The 14,956-nt window shown below is 36.6% G+C and overlaps 2 protein-coding genes across 2 annotated transcripts in view; both read right to left on the bottom strand.

The window, feature by feature from the left end:
• Positions 1-4,090, bottom strand: part of LOC135102541 (equilibrative nucleoside transporter 1-like) — a 20,280-nt gene extending 16,190 nt beyond the window's left edge. The window contains exon 1 of the mRNA XM_064007821.1: positions 4,065-4,090. Coding sequence (XP_063863891.1) covers positions 4,065-4,090 — 26 coding nt within the window. The remainder of the gene's footprint in view (positions 1-4,064) is intronic.
• On the bottom strand, positions 1,199-14,956 carry LOC135102827 (equilibrative nucleoside transporter 1-like). The gene is made up of 7 exons (XM_064008383.1): positions 14,895-14,956; positions 7,610-7,691; positions 6,769-6,908; positions 6,264-6,409; positions 5,654-5,886; positions 5,231-5,444; positions 1,199-4,903 (listed from the first exon to the last, which is right to left on the bottom strand). Exons 3-7 carry the CDS (start codon positions 6,834-6,836, stop codon positions 4,755-4,757), a joined length of 810 nt encoding a protein of 269 aa, XP_063864453.1. The 5' UTR covers positions 6,837-6,908; positions 7,610-7,691; positions 14,895-14,956; the 3' UTR covers positions 1,199-4,754.

The following is a 14,956-nucleotide window of genomic DNA, read 5'->3' as shown; positions in this document are numbered from 1 at the left end:
TCATGCCAATCCTTAGTGGACTATCTGAAACTTTATATCCTTTACAGGGCTCCTTCAGCACTACTAACTAATGTAATGCTTTGTATTTTACAATACCAAGAAATTTATCTGAAAGATTGAACCCTCTGACAGGACATCTTCCAGTTACAGCATAATGATCACCACATCCAAGTGTTTAGATGATTTTCATTTGCCCACCATCACATATTCTTTGCTAAACCAGTCAGTGAAAGAAGCTCTCCTCCTTAAAGATTACAAGGCTGTCAAGTATCTGCATTGTAATGACTGGTAATTCTAGAATACAGAACCATATTTTAGTGACACCTCCACTTTCAACTCTATTGTAACATGCAGTGAACAGTTGCTGCAACAAGAATACTAGTGATACAAACTTTGAGGAAGATAGGGCACACACTTACTGTAGAAGATGGACATAATTAACATTTAACTTTATTGAAATTCTTTAAAACATAGATACAGTTTTATCACAAAATATTTTGACATTCTAATGCCAATGTTTTTGGTACAAGAGGCAGTTATAAACTGGCACTAAATTAATAATTTAGAATATAGTGTAAGGCAATTAGTTTTAATTTTGATTTCCATTGCTTTATCAAATATTACATTAAAGAAGAGCTTTATGATAATATATCTGTGTATGTGTGTATGTGTGCTTATTCCTGACATATAATAAGGGAACTGTGCTCAAACTGTCCCATCTCCCATACCTAGAAGTAATAAACCTTTCCTTAGTCATGAATACTTCTTGCATTGATCACTCTCATCTAAGTCATTCCAAATGTTTGTAGGGGAAACTATGCTTCTTGATGTCACTCCTACAAGTGGTCCTCTTCAGCTTTCTTTCTTTTCCCCTTGTGTGTGTGTGTGTGTGTGTGTGTAGCAGGGGATGGCTTCCCTGAGTTACTGAAAAAGGCCAACTTTCTGACACATGGACGGTGAGCTTCCTGAGCACCTGCCTAAGTCCACTGGAATAATGCACTCTTATACCTGTGGCAGGCAGCTGAATGTGTCAGCTCACTACAGATCTACTTATCTATAATTGTGTTATATATTAAAGCTATGCTGAAATTCAAGCATTTCTTGACATAAACAAGTTTCTGCTTAATATGCAAAGCTTGTAAATTTTCTGGGAAGGAGAAAATTCAGTTACAGGTAAAAATTGCACTAAAAACAAACATTTGACAAAGTGATGGTTTTAATTACTTGGCTCACATGGAACTAATGGATAATAGACCCAGCCTTCTACAAAGATCATAATACAAACAGTATTTTGCCAACAAAAACAAATGCTGTGCCATGACATGAATTATTTAGTATCATAAGTGCAAATTAACAGTTTCATAAAAAAAAAATATATATATAACACTATGACTAAAATGTGATGTGCATTTTTATACAATACTGATATACTGAGCTCTGAAAACCAGTTTTCATGATAACATTCAAAGCAGATTGATTCAAAGACTTTTCTGTTATGTAATCTACTTTTTATTTCTTACATACCATGAAAAATTACAAACTCTAATGTCATGTTAATGGATCACACTGCAAAGCTTGTTTGGCTTGTATAATTTAGTCCTCTCTCCTGAAGTCTGGATCCCAACACTCTTTTTGCTAGAGAAACATGATGGTGGTAATACCAACAGTGGTAGTGATGATGATCAATATGATGATGATGATGATAAATGATCATGACAGTTAACTAAAAAAAAGTTATCCCTACCTTTGACAACTTTGGTGGTATGCTTTGTCAAGGCTATCTATTGAGAGCCATTTTGTGTACTTCATGTACAGCTACACATCTAAATCACCTTATTCATACTGTGAAATGCACATCATTGTCATGAGTAAACAATAATACAATGATGAGTATTATGTAATTCAATAGCATTACAAAATTCAACATTTCATCACATTATGTATTAATATTTCAAGTTCTTGAAAACATTATCTTTCACACCTTTGCCTGTTTACCTTTCCGTGTGTGGCAAAGATTTGTAGATTATCTCTAATCTATTGTTGGGGGTGCATGCATGCATGCACATATATGCAGGCACACACACACACACACACACACACACACACACACACACACACACACACACACACACACACACACACACACACACACACACACACACACACACACACTGCAAAGTGTAGTAGTCAGCACGCTTGGCTCACAACTGAGAAGGCTTGGGTTCAAGTCCTGGGTGTGGCAAGGCAGACAGTCAAGCTGTAGCCCCTATTCATTTGGCAGGAAGTATGTACAGGATGTAATCCAAGGAGTCTGTCCTTGCTGTCCTGGTGTATGAGTGGTCTCAGTCCTACCCAAAGATTGGTCATTGGTCGAGCTCTTTCTGTAGGGGAGTGGCTAGCTGGGTGACCAGCAGATGACCATAGGTGAATGACAGAAGGGCAAGAATGTTTGTCTTCCACTCTTGCTGGGTTGCAAGGCCACAACTCTTGGCTTACACCTTGTACCTATTCTCTGCTAAGTGACCAGGGTTTACAACATTTAAAACTTAAGCGATGGGCATTTAGTGGTGGAATCTCTTCTAATAACAGGCATTTTTAAGAGAAAAATCACTCTCATTCTTAAGAGTTATTATGAGCGAAGTGAAGTTTACTATAGAGGTTACCATTTTATTTTGAGCAGCCTGGTCTGGCCCAGCCCGACAATAATACTATTCAAATGCTAATATCTCTGGAACTGTGCAGCCGATCATAACGAAATTAACACCATATGATAGCACAACTCTATCAATTTTATATGATATAGCTTTCATCTTTTCTATTGGTTAAGTCAATGGGTAACTTGCAAATAGTAGAAAGGTGTCAAAAATGTAATTTGGTCATTTTCCTGCAATTTTAACCAACTTTCTTTTTGTCTCAACAAGAGCAGACACATATTATTGAGTGCAGAATGAAATTTCCTATCCAACGGTATACAGCAGAACCATTGCGTTCTTGCAGACTTTTGAGCTAGAGTGAATTGAATATCAGGCTTCACTCGTTAATCGCCTTCCAGCCATTTTACTGGTATTTCCTTTAATACAGATCAAAGAATGATGAAACTTAGAGCATAAAAAGTGCCTATCCTTCTCCTTTCTAATGGTGTTTTTGTCTGACTTGTTATCTTAGTTCAGCTGGAAGTAAAGGTCGAATAACAATGTATCAGCCACTTTACAACAGTGGTTGTCGTTATGAGTTTGTTACACTGGATATAGCACTGGCTACAGCTCGTGCACCTGCAGCTTCTATCTTGTCTTATCCCCTCTGTCCCTCACCACTCTCCCCACATCTTAAAAGGAATGTTCTTCCATTGTGCCCAGAAGTTCCATGAATGTGATTCCTTGCCTAATAGCACTTACTGGGAGTGGGCAAAATTGGCTTACATTTGTGCTGGGCCATGTATTGGGATGAGGGCAAATCACTTCCTTCCATGATTCTTACTTTGTATGGACTACCAGATGGAAGATCATGAAAAAGTGGTAGGGAGCAGCTTTATAAGTGTTACCAAATAAAGCTCAAAACATTTCTCTTTTGCCTCTGCTTGATTTAAACCAGGAAAATTATTTGGCACACATATGCATCACATGTCAAAGCCCTGAGATGCACACCACTGCATCACCCATCACTTAGGAGTTAAGGAGACAACCTTACTTTGTCTCCAGCCAGCTGAGGATTAAAACTCAATCTCTCTTGAGTATGAGCCGAGCATGCTTGCCACATCACCGGGCTACATGATATAAATACATAAAAAGTCCATTGAAATTCATGTAAAAATAAGTCATGCAATTTTTCCTCTAAACAGAATTAATTTTCACTGTATAAAAAGGAGGTAGGGCATTACACTGATTCTTAAATACATAAGGAAATTTGGTATTTATTTACGTTCTGTGAAGGTGAAATATTACAAGGAATAAAGTAAAGAAAAGGAAAGAACTCTGAATGTTTTCCCTGTTCACCTCTACTGTATCTCGTGAACTTCATCATCTATATATAAAGAAATATGCCCATTTAACAGCAGCAAATCTTACCTGTTCCATTGGTTAGATCCTTTCATTCTGAGTATTTTGACTCCTATTTATATGCACCACAAATTCATTATAATGCTATGGATGGTGGGAGGTGGGCAAAGAAAAAAATATTGATCTGCTGTGAAAATTATTTGTAGATTCATCGAGAACACCATAATCTACCAGAAAAAAAAAATTATCTGCCATTGTGAGATGGGCAATTTTCTTAATACTTGCTAGTAAAAATTCCTTGAATTTTTATCATTTAGAGCTCAATGGCTATTCTAACCTCAGTACAAATAAGCATACATGGGTGATTTGATCAGCCCACAATAGTCATCGCCATGTACCACAAGGAAGTTGAGTTCTTAGCTAATTAGAGCAAAGGCAAATGATGAGAGGCCTCCTGTCAGCAGGCCCAGGCCCAGCATGGCTGCCATCATGCTGCTGGCCACCTCAGCCTTGTCCTCTGTCACAAGCCTTTCATTATCACATCAAAACAAAACCCTTATTTTCAATCTTACTGCCGTTGTTGCTGAATGAAGAGGCAGGATAAAATATAAAAGTGACTATAAAAACTAAATGAGAAAGTTTTCAACTGTGTCTCTCACACTTTATTTACTCAGATATCTTTTCTTCACTATGTTCATTATCTTTATTCTTTACCAGTTCTGATGCCTTATATCATGTCATATCAGAACACTACACATCTTACAAGTTACTCCATCTAGTCTGAAGACCATAAAACAATGTCAATGAAGGTAAGACACTCACCCACATCATAAACCCAGCCACTTGACGTCCAATGTAGTCACCAACATTGAACAAAAGGAAGGTAACAACTGGCTGGAAATACACCTCTAAAATAACAAAAAAATAAAATGTATTATTTTTTATTCTTATGAAAACTGACTTCAAATAATCAAGAAAATCATCATGTACTTTACTGTGATGAAGAAATATATATATATATATATATATATATATATATATATATATATATATATATATATATATATATATATATATATATATATATATATATATATAAAGTAATTTCCATGAAGGACATTAGAAAAATAGGTACATCACTCATTTCTCTAGATTGTACCACTCTTAGGAAATAGTTATTTATAGATATCTAACAAATTTTAAATAAGACAAAATACAATAAATCTAATACATACGTGACCAAGTTTCATCTTCTGCAGTGGAAATAATTTTGACACACAGAGCTGGAAAGGCACCAAGTGTGACAGCAAATACACCCCACACGGATACTCCCAGTGGCCAAATCTCCTTAAATATCTGGACCTGCTCACTAAAGGTCCTTTCAGCTTGAGGGGCATCATCAGATCCTTTTTCAGGCTTTTGGCAATTGGTATAGTGCTTGTAGAAATCCTGGAAGACAATTGCTTGAATGACCAACTGACTGACTGACTTACTGATAGGTATTAAATAACTTAAGTTTTCATAGTGTGAAATCTTCTCTTATAAATGCATACTCTGAGCTTAGACAAAATACACTTACTGTAAACAAAAACTTGAAATGCTATACTTGTACACTCATAACACATTATTTCCACAAAGAAAAAAGTAATTTTACTTACTGTTTTTGACATGAATAAATAAGCCAGCAGAGTGAAAATCATGACGATGACAGCAATCATGAAGTAAATGAATGCAGAATTTTCATCCTTTGCTCCCACTGAGAGAGATACAATCCGTGCACCTGAAGCAAACACACCTCCAAGGGCCTGGCCTGACACCACAGCAGTTATGTACTTCTCGGGAAACATTCCTGCCACACCAAACAGGCCACCTTGAAAAATGGCACCAGCACCTGTGGATGATGTGGCATGGTAATACTGACACATACTCGTATGTAGTGTTGATATGAATTACATAGATGATGCAAATAAATAGAGAAATAGATAAAATAATAGATGATGGTAAGTAAAGGTTGCATAGCACTGTCTACAATTTCATGCAGCATTTAAGTATTTCCATTTAAAAAAAATAAAATACATACTGTTACATAATGTCAAATTCATTCCAAATTGAGGATACATACTTTACAAAATTTTCAAATAAGAAATGTAAGTCTGCATATTTAGTTTCCTTCCATTAGAACTATAAGTGGTAACACATATGTGGCCCACCATCTGGCATGGCAATGTTTTTGATAACATGAAGTGTCTTCCCAACAGTCTCACTTACTGTTGATAAGGATGATGACAGTCATGGTTAGGGCGAAGAAGCCAATTTGCCACTCACTGGTATCCACTTGGGTGAATACAGTGGTGATGCAGAAAAGCAGGATCATTAACGTCAAGGAAGCCAGGAGCCTGATTCGCTGGGGGATCCTGTCAATCAGAAAAGAATGCATTTTTATGCACAGGTTTCATCACTCACAGCTGACACTGTAACTATCTATGCACATTACCTGAATAATATCTTAACACAGAAATGCAAACAATAGGGATATGATAACTTTATGCATGTCCAAAATCAAGCAATGAAATGAGTTTGAGATCTTTTTGTGAATCCCAGATATATAAAACAAAATTGGTAAAACTCTCAAAATTGTAGTATGTGAAAAGTTGAAAATTAATCATGATTACAAAATCTACAGCAGAACAATAATTACTCTACATTCATCTATACATTAAGGAATACTTTATACAACGTAAAGGAAAGCAAGAGCACTATGCCAGTTACTCACTTGTGACTGAAGAGTGCATTAATAAATAGGAATATAAACTTGGGTATCTGAGAAAGGCAGACTTGCATGGGTGTGTACAAGTCTTGTAAATGCGTCCGTGTTCCATTGGCTGTTTTGTTTTCCAGCTTGAAATCCCAGTACTGAAAATTAATCAATATTGTAAATAGGATATCAGTGTTACTTCTGTACATGTAAGTCATACCACCCATGAATGTATGCATGAACTTAAGTAATGGTCTGCAAAGAGCACCACTGTTAATACAGAGAAGCTGATCTGAAAGTGGGTTAAATTAGCAATGAGAGGCCATCACTAAGGATTGTACCCTTGGCAGGACAATCACCATAACAGTATTCTCAATCATTCATCCTTTTTCTGGTAAACTCTCAAACTCCCTGCCTACTTCTATATTTTCTCCTTCCTAAAACTTAAATTCTTTCAAGAGGGAGGTTTTAAGACACTTATCCTCTAATTTTGAATGATTCTTTTGACCTTTCTTTAGGAACTGTCACTTCAGTATTTTTTTTTTCTTTTTTCTTTTTTTTTTTTTTTTTTTGACTTGGGGCCCCTCTTACATGTTCAACACATTACTAGTCAAACCAAGATTGCCATGACCAGAATGGACCTTGGTTAACTTTGAGTGCACTGTCGCTACAAATAAAAGAATTATCATACTACTATCACTTAATATCCAGTAGTGAGGAGCCTGAATATTTCACCAATTAATGGAGAACAAAACAGAGGGACAATAACTCCTCTTAACTGTGACATGGGGGTCAGTAATAAGTGCATCAAGTAACTCCAAACCACCAAGAAAGTGAGTGTCAGAAGCTATGCACTTACTGATTGTGCAGTGATGAAGAAGTTCCATGGCAGCAGTGTTCCCAGACCCAACAACAGGAAACAGAAGTACACCAACCGGCCCCTGTAAAACAAGGATCACTGTATTAAGAATGGTACAGTGCTTTTGTACATGGAAACAAATAGACAACATCTCAAAAATAATAATGTAATGAAAATGAGGTTGATTCACTTCCTGATCCTTAAAAGACAGATGAGAGAAAAAAAAAAAGGATGTATGGTTAATTCTGCCTTCCTGTAAAGTAGATGAGAGAGAGAGAGAGAGAGAGAGAGAGAGAGAGAGAGAGAGAGAGAGAGAGAGAGAGAGAGAGAGAGAGAGAGAGAGAGAGAGAGAGAGAGAGAGAGAGAGAGAGAGAGAGAGAGAGAGAGAGAGAGAGAGAGACTTACTTCTGGGTCCCTATTAAACCTATACAAGGAAAAAGGGAAAAGTGGTATATTTAATCACTGTACATATTAGAAGTGTTCCAAAGGTTGTAAAACCAATTTATTTCCTGAGCTGCCTTGATACTTGTCTCTTAACCCTTTGACTGCTAATGGCACATGTAACTTTATTTTTAGCAACCACAGGTAATCTTGCTCATCAAAAATTAACCTACGATAAAAAAAAAAAAAAAAAAAAAAAAATGATGATACCTTTCACTTGTGAGTGTAGTTTTTCAAAATCCTCATTTAAACATATAAGAGACTATAATATCAAGGTAAGCTGTACTAATCAAAGCAGTCACAATCTTAATGCACTTTACATAGTCATATTGTATCATTATCAACTTGACCTCTGTGTTATGAGTGGCTCTCCTATCTACCTCTTTTGTCTGTATTCAGAAATGCATTGCTCTTTCACCATCACCTTTTTCTCAGAAGCCACAGAGATAATTAGCTGAATTCTGAAGTGTTCCTCTGTTAATAGAGTAGAAATCTTGTTAATCTGTCCCTATAACCTTAACCTAAACTAGCCAGGGGCTGTGCCCCCCTGGACCCTCTCTGGGATACTAATCTAACTTCACTTAACCTAACCTATCCTACAGGATCGAGTCCAGGGAATTTTTTTGGGGGTAGTGCCCATGCCTGTTTCAAAAACTATGGATTTCCCACGGAAACTCAGAGATAAAGTTTCTTAGAATCCAGTAAGATACTATGCAAAAATCATATTCCCAGTGTTGTAGAGTATGATGGTTTACATCATGCTCTACAACATCATACACTACCTACTCAACTACAAACTGTTACGTTACCACAATTTATTTATTTTTTTCATTATTGTTTGTCTTACTCCTCAATCAGTGATTATCTTCACTTTCAGTAACTCTCTATCATTTTATCACTATCTTCACCACATCCTACTTTCACCACAATTTCATTGCTTCTGGAATGAGTTCTGGCCATTAATACTTTGTGATAGTAAACCAAGTAAGAGCATAAGTAGTTACAAGATCATTCGCCAACACATGCCAATGTGTCTCTATATGTTTACCTATCATCCTTGTCTATAAATGTTTTCTAATCCTCTCTTAAAGCGCTCTATCGACTCTGAACTAACACTATAACTGAATATATTCAAGTTGTCCATCTATTTGAGAACCTGGCTCTTCGTACTTCTTTCCACGATCTAATTTTATCTAGCTTGGTCCTTTTATTTTCTTAAACTAAAATAGTTGCCACAATTTTTTGGATGTTCAATATTAAACACATAAAACCCTGCTACCAATGAGACTACAGCCACAGAAATACATGTTTGTTCAGCTACAGGTGCACCATCAAATACACACTAGACTGCCCTGTTCTTAGTTCTTCTTCTGGTACCTTAAGGAAGAAATAATAATGTAAACATTAATAACTTTTTGACATTAAAATAAAGTTTATATGTAGATGTATATCTTAAGGTGATAATATATTCAGAAATTTCAATATATACACACCATTCTAAAATCAAAGGTACTGAAATTTAACCTAAGTAAAAATGGAGTCTTTCCTTTCTCCAAGCAGGTGAAGTAACCCCAATATAACTAAGCAAGCATCTGGTGCAAATAAATAAATATATAAATAAATATGATAATAAGTAAATCAAATAAACAAAAGAAAATTAACTGTGTAAGGAAAAAGTGAAGATATGGTCACATCCAATAGGACAGTCCACTAATTTGAGTACCAATCTTTTAAAAGCCTCCTGTAATTATTGCTTTATCACATAAGAATTAACAAAAATAAAGCTCCTCGATGGTTCTACTAATTATATGAATGACAAGCATTTTGATTGAATGCTCAGAACGATCAGTATACTAATGATTTTTGTCCTTTGTGTCACAGCAGCAAATCTTTTGTACAAGTATGCGGTTTATGTTTTTTACTTGAGACACTATTTGGGTAATATCATAATGCAGTAATGCTTCGTCTAGCAAGTCCTCGTAAGAATATGATGAGTACTGATTGAAAAAAAAAGAAAAGAAAGAAAGAAAACCCCAGCCGAACCTACATGCCCCGACATCAGTGGACACGTAGTCTCTTTTGGCGCTATGCAAGGGATCTTCTTTTTCCTTGACGTCACCTCAGTCACTGAGGAATCCTGCCTCTTTCTTGAATTCTGAAACTTGCGCTGGATGCGCAATTTCCATTGCAGCTGCAATTCATGCTCCTCGAGATCACTGTTTCTCAGGATGGCAGGAAATGATGTCAAAACAGCATTTGCCATATTCATATACTGTTCTGATGTTGGATAGTTGAAATATGATAATGATAATAATAATAATAATAATAATAATAATAATAATAACAACATATTATTAATAATAATGGCACAATACCTTGATATGTAATAATGATGATAACAATAATAATGATAATATCAATCTAGCTAACTATAAAGATGGCTTAACTCCTTTTATTATATTATTATTATTATTATTATTATTATTATTATTATTATTGTTGTTGTTCTTCTTCTTAACAATCATCTAATTGTGCTTTTGTCCCAGTGAAATTGGCAGATAGTGGGTACACTATCTGAATAGTACACTCAAAGGTGGTTTCACACCTATCAGTGCCTTATTAGTATCGGATAGGTTTAGTGTCAGTGATATCCATGTCGCTTTCGTGACGTCTATGCACACATATCCTTTCAGACGTGGAGTTGGCTATGATTGTCATAATTCTTGATGAAGAGCAAGATGCTTGCTTAACAAAAAATAAAGAAAAGAAAAGTGGGTACATGAAACGTGGAAGAAAAAGAGAAACTGAAGGAGATTTTGCTACTCTGTATGAGGAATTAATTAATGATGAAACAAAAATTTTCCAGTACTTAAGAATGTCCAAAAACTGTTTGATGACATTGCTCAGTGATGTGTGGTGTGGTGTGGTATGGTGTGGTGTGTTATGATGTGGTGTGGTGTGATGTGGTGTGTTGTGGTAAGTATAATGTACAATGTGATTAATTACATCAATTAAAAAGAGTATTTATCACCATTTCAATTTCTTCTATTTTATTTCAAACACTTGTCCGACATCCGTGAAAATTTTTAAAATACCAGTGACGATGATATTCCATTTCACGGAACGCAGACGTAACAATCACTTCAGTCAAAACACGGTACTTCGCTGGACGTGTGTAAATGCTTCCGCTGAATTCCAAAATGAAGAATTTTTTTTTTACTGACACTGAAGCACTGAACAGCATGGAACGAATACGGCACTGATGTGTGTGAAGCGACCTTAACCCGTATCCCTCTGGAGGCACATTCCTGAAGTCTGGTAATGTTTCGGCCCATTTACTCTTGTAGCGGTTAGGTTAGGTTAGATTAAGTTACGTATAGGTAATTTTGTGCGAGAATCTCAATGAGACTATTTTAGAGAGAATCCTACAGTTAGTTTTGGAGCTACAGCCTAGTGTCCATACAGGCTGGTGGACGACTCCTTCCAGACTTCAGGAATATGCATTCTGGCCCTTCACAAGAACTGACATCAGATCCCGGTATGAACACAGGCAGTGCATCCCATGTTCTTTTGTCCCTCTTCTCATTGCCTCCCCATTATATATACATATATATATATATATATATATATATATATATATATATATATATATATATATATATATATATATATATATATATATAACACTCAACATCCCTACAAGCAACAAAACTTACCAAAACACACTCAAAATACACTCAAAACATCCAAAACACAACCAAAACACATCACAACACCCCAAAATACCCACTACACTCACCTAAACACAACCAAATATTGAATATTCACTCAAAACACCCCATAACATCTAAAAACATCCAAATAACCCACCCCAACCACGCTAAATTTATTCAAAACACACTCAAAGCACCCTAATATACCTAAAACTCATCCAAACACACTCAAAAGATTTAAAACACCCAAAATACACTACAACACCCCAAAACTCATCAAACACACCCAAAACACATCAAAACATCCAAAACACACTTAAAGCACCACTCAACACCACAATCACGCCACAAACACACCCTTAAAGACCCAAAACTACTTGCACACAATCAAATACACCTCAAAAGACCCGACACACACACCCAAACTCACCGAAACATTAAAACAGAAAATAAACCCAAAACAAACTCACTACACCTCAAACACACCCATAACACACAAAAACATCCCACAATATACTCAAAACACCCCACACGACTCAAACCACTTACAATATAACTAAAAACATCCTAAACCACATTTAAAACACCCAAAATTCACCCAAAACACAATGATAACAGCAAATATACACCCAAAACACACCTAAACACCACCAAAACACACTCTAAACACCCCACAACATTCCTACATACATCCTAAACACGTAAAACACCCAAAACACACCAAATATTACAGAGAACTGCAGCGCAGCAAGGGAAACTAAGCTAAATATTGTTTACCTGTTTTGCCTCCTCCTCCATTTCTTTTTATTTCTTCCTTCTCCTCTTTCATTTCTCTTATTTTCTTCCTTCTACTACAACTATCTACACGCCTGACTTTAGAAACAGCTGGAAACACTTGGAAAACACTGGAAATTACGGTAAATATTGAGGAGACACTGGAGCAGACCGAGTCCCGAATCCTTGATGACGTCACAGGCGAGGTGCCGGCGCCCCGCTGCCATACGTACGTAACGTATTTCATTTTGAAATTGACCCATAGAAAAAATGAAGCTAGGCTCGAATGCATTATATATTCTGACTTGACAATTACTTTAATTAATATTCACAATATCAAAACACCTCCAGTCTCAGTAGTTATAAAGAAATATTATGTGAAATATGGAAAAAGTGTTGGAAATTTTGACACCATTAAAAACACTGAAAAGTCCACCTATTCCACTTTACACTGGTAAAAAAACATTTTAAAAAATCTGAACTATTTTATAAAATAATGCACACTTAGTTACAAGCTATAATAAAAAAATAAAGAAGCTAAAAAATGACAAAATAACCACTTTCAACGGGACAATAAGCCTATTCAAATTCCACATACTTAACTCAACAGGAACGCAACATACTTTAAAAATCATAAACGATTTTTTGAAGCAATAAAATCTTCATTAAAGCCTCAAATAAAAAAGCCAAAAACCAGGCTGGGTAAATTTCACCGTACAAACTGCCCCTTATTTACATAAAAAAACAAAACCAAATTCAGCACATTTACTTAACTGAAGCAAGAAAAACACTTCAAAAGCAACGAAATATTCTTAGAAACCATAAAATCTTACTATAGAAGCCAAATAAATTAATTCAGAAAAATTAAAAAAAAATATTGGAACCAACAAGCCGGAACAGGTGCCAGTCCATCATGGCGGCCCTCGGCGGCGACCTCAGTGGGAGAGCCGGCGGCCATGTTGCCTTATTTATTCCTATATAACACCAAAACCAGGCAATGACGGATATATCTGACCAGCGGATATGAAGGCTAGACATGTGGATCCATCTTGTGATATGTTAGGCTTACAATAAATGAGAGACGAGGCAAATAATGGCTAATAACACAGCTGACAGCTTGTTTACATATTGGCGAACATTAAATATTTGAATAAATTTCCAACTCTTTCCAGACTCAGACGTAAACAAAACCTAAATATAAATAATTAACCCCTAAAGAAACTAAATAACGAATAATGAATCCTAAATAAACGAATACAAGACATTACAGGGAGGATTAGGGTGTTGTGAAGGCAGTAAGGCTGACTGAGGAGAGACTGGCCCTGCTGGACTCACCTTACGTACTCGTGCCTCTCTGGTGATGCTTGACGGTGCTTGGTGCAGGAAGAAGATGTCGGGAAGACGGAAACACTGGTTAATAGAGCGTGTAGGGCAAGATTGACCAGTGCTGACCAAAACACTGTAGCCAGCCAGCCGCTCGCCGTGGCAACTCCCCAGCGCCACCTGTCACTGATCCAACACCCACCCACCCACACACACGCACACACACACACACACACAAAAGTTGACATGCTATCAAATAATATGTCAAATAATATAAATATCCTCACTTCCTGACTCTCCTTTCCCCACTCCACCCCCGATAAGTGATTATGAACGCAATCTTCACTCAATGCGGCACCGTGTCACCGCAGCAAACACGAACCAGGGTAGAATAGGCTCAACTGAAATGCTCCTACTCTCTCTCTCTCTCTCTCTCTCTCTCTCTCTCTCTTCTCACGACTGTTTTTCAAAGCTATAAAGATGATTATCAGGGTTTTCAATGCTGTTTCTCCTGTTATTAATGTAGAAATGTTGTTAATCTGTCACTAAAACCGTAAAAATACCCTTGAAGACCTGTGCAACTACTGACAGAGAGAGAGAGAGAGAGAGAGAGAGAGAGAGAACTAGCAATAACACTCACACACACATACACACACCAGTGCATTTATAAACCTTCAAATTTCCCGCACTTTTTCAATGCCTAGGAAGGAGGGAGCGCGAGAGGTAAGACGAAATATCCTTCAAAGCCTAACATTTTCCCAAATATTACAGGACGGAGGGCAGATTTTCCTTTGTTTTACTGACGTTCTACAAAAAAATAAATAACTAAATTACCATCGAACAAAGAAACAAGGGACAAAACATAAATAAACAATAGAAAAAAATATCAAAACAGAAGAAAAACAACCACCAAAGAAAATAAACTAACAGGAATATCACGTACAGATGTGTGTGTGTGTGTGTGTGTAGGGAAGGACAGTAGAGGCATCAAAGCGTCTCATCTCATCCTACCTCATCCCTGTCCCCTCACACACCTGTTCCCTGATGTCGTGGTTGCCTCATTCCCCTCGATCTCCTTCACCCACCACTGCTCAAG

Source organism: Scylla paramamosain, chromosome 8 (genome assembly GCF_035594125.1).
Source record: "Scylla paramamosain isolate STU-SP2022 chromosome 8, ASM3559412v1, whole genome shotgun sequence".
Lineage (NCBI taxonomy): Eukaryota > Metazoa > Arthropoda > Malacostraca > Decapoda > Portunidae > Scylla > Scylla paramamosain.
The sequence above is the reverse complement of the archived record's forward strand: the minus strand, read 5'-3'. Positions and strand labels throughout refer to the sequence as shown.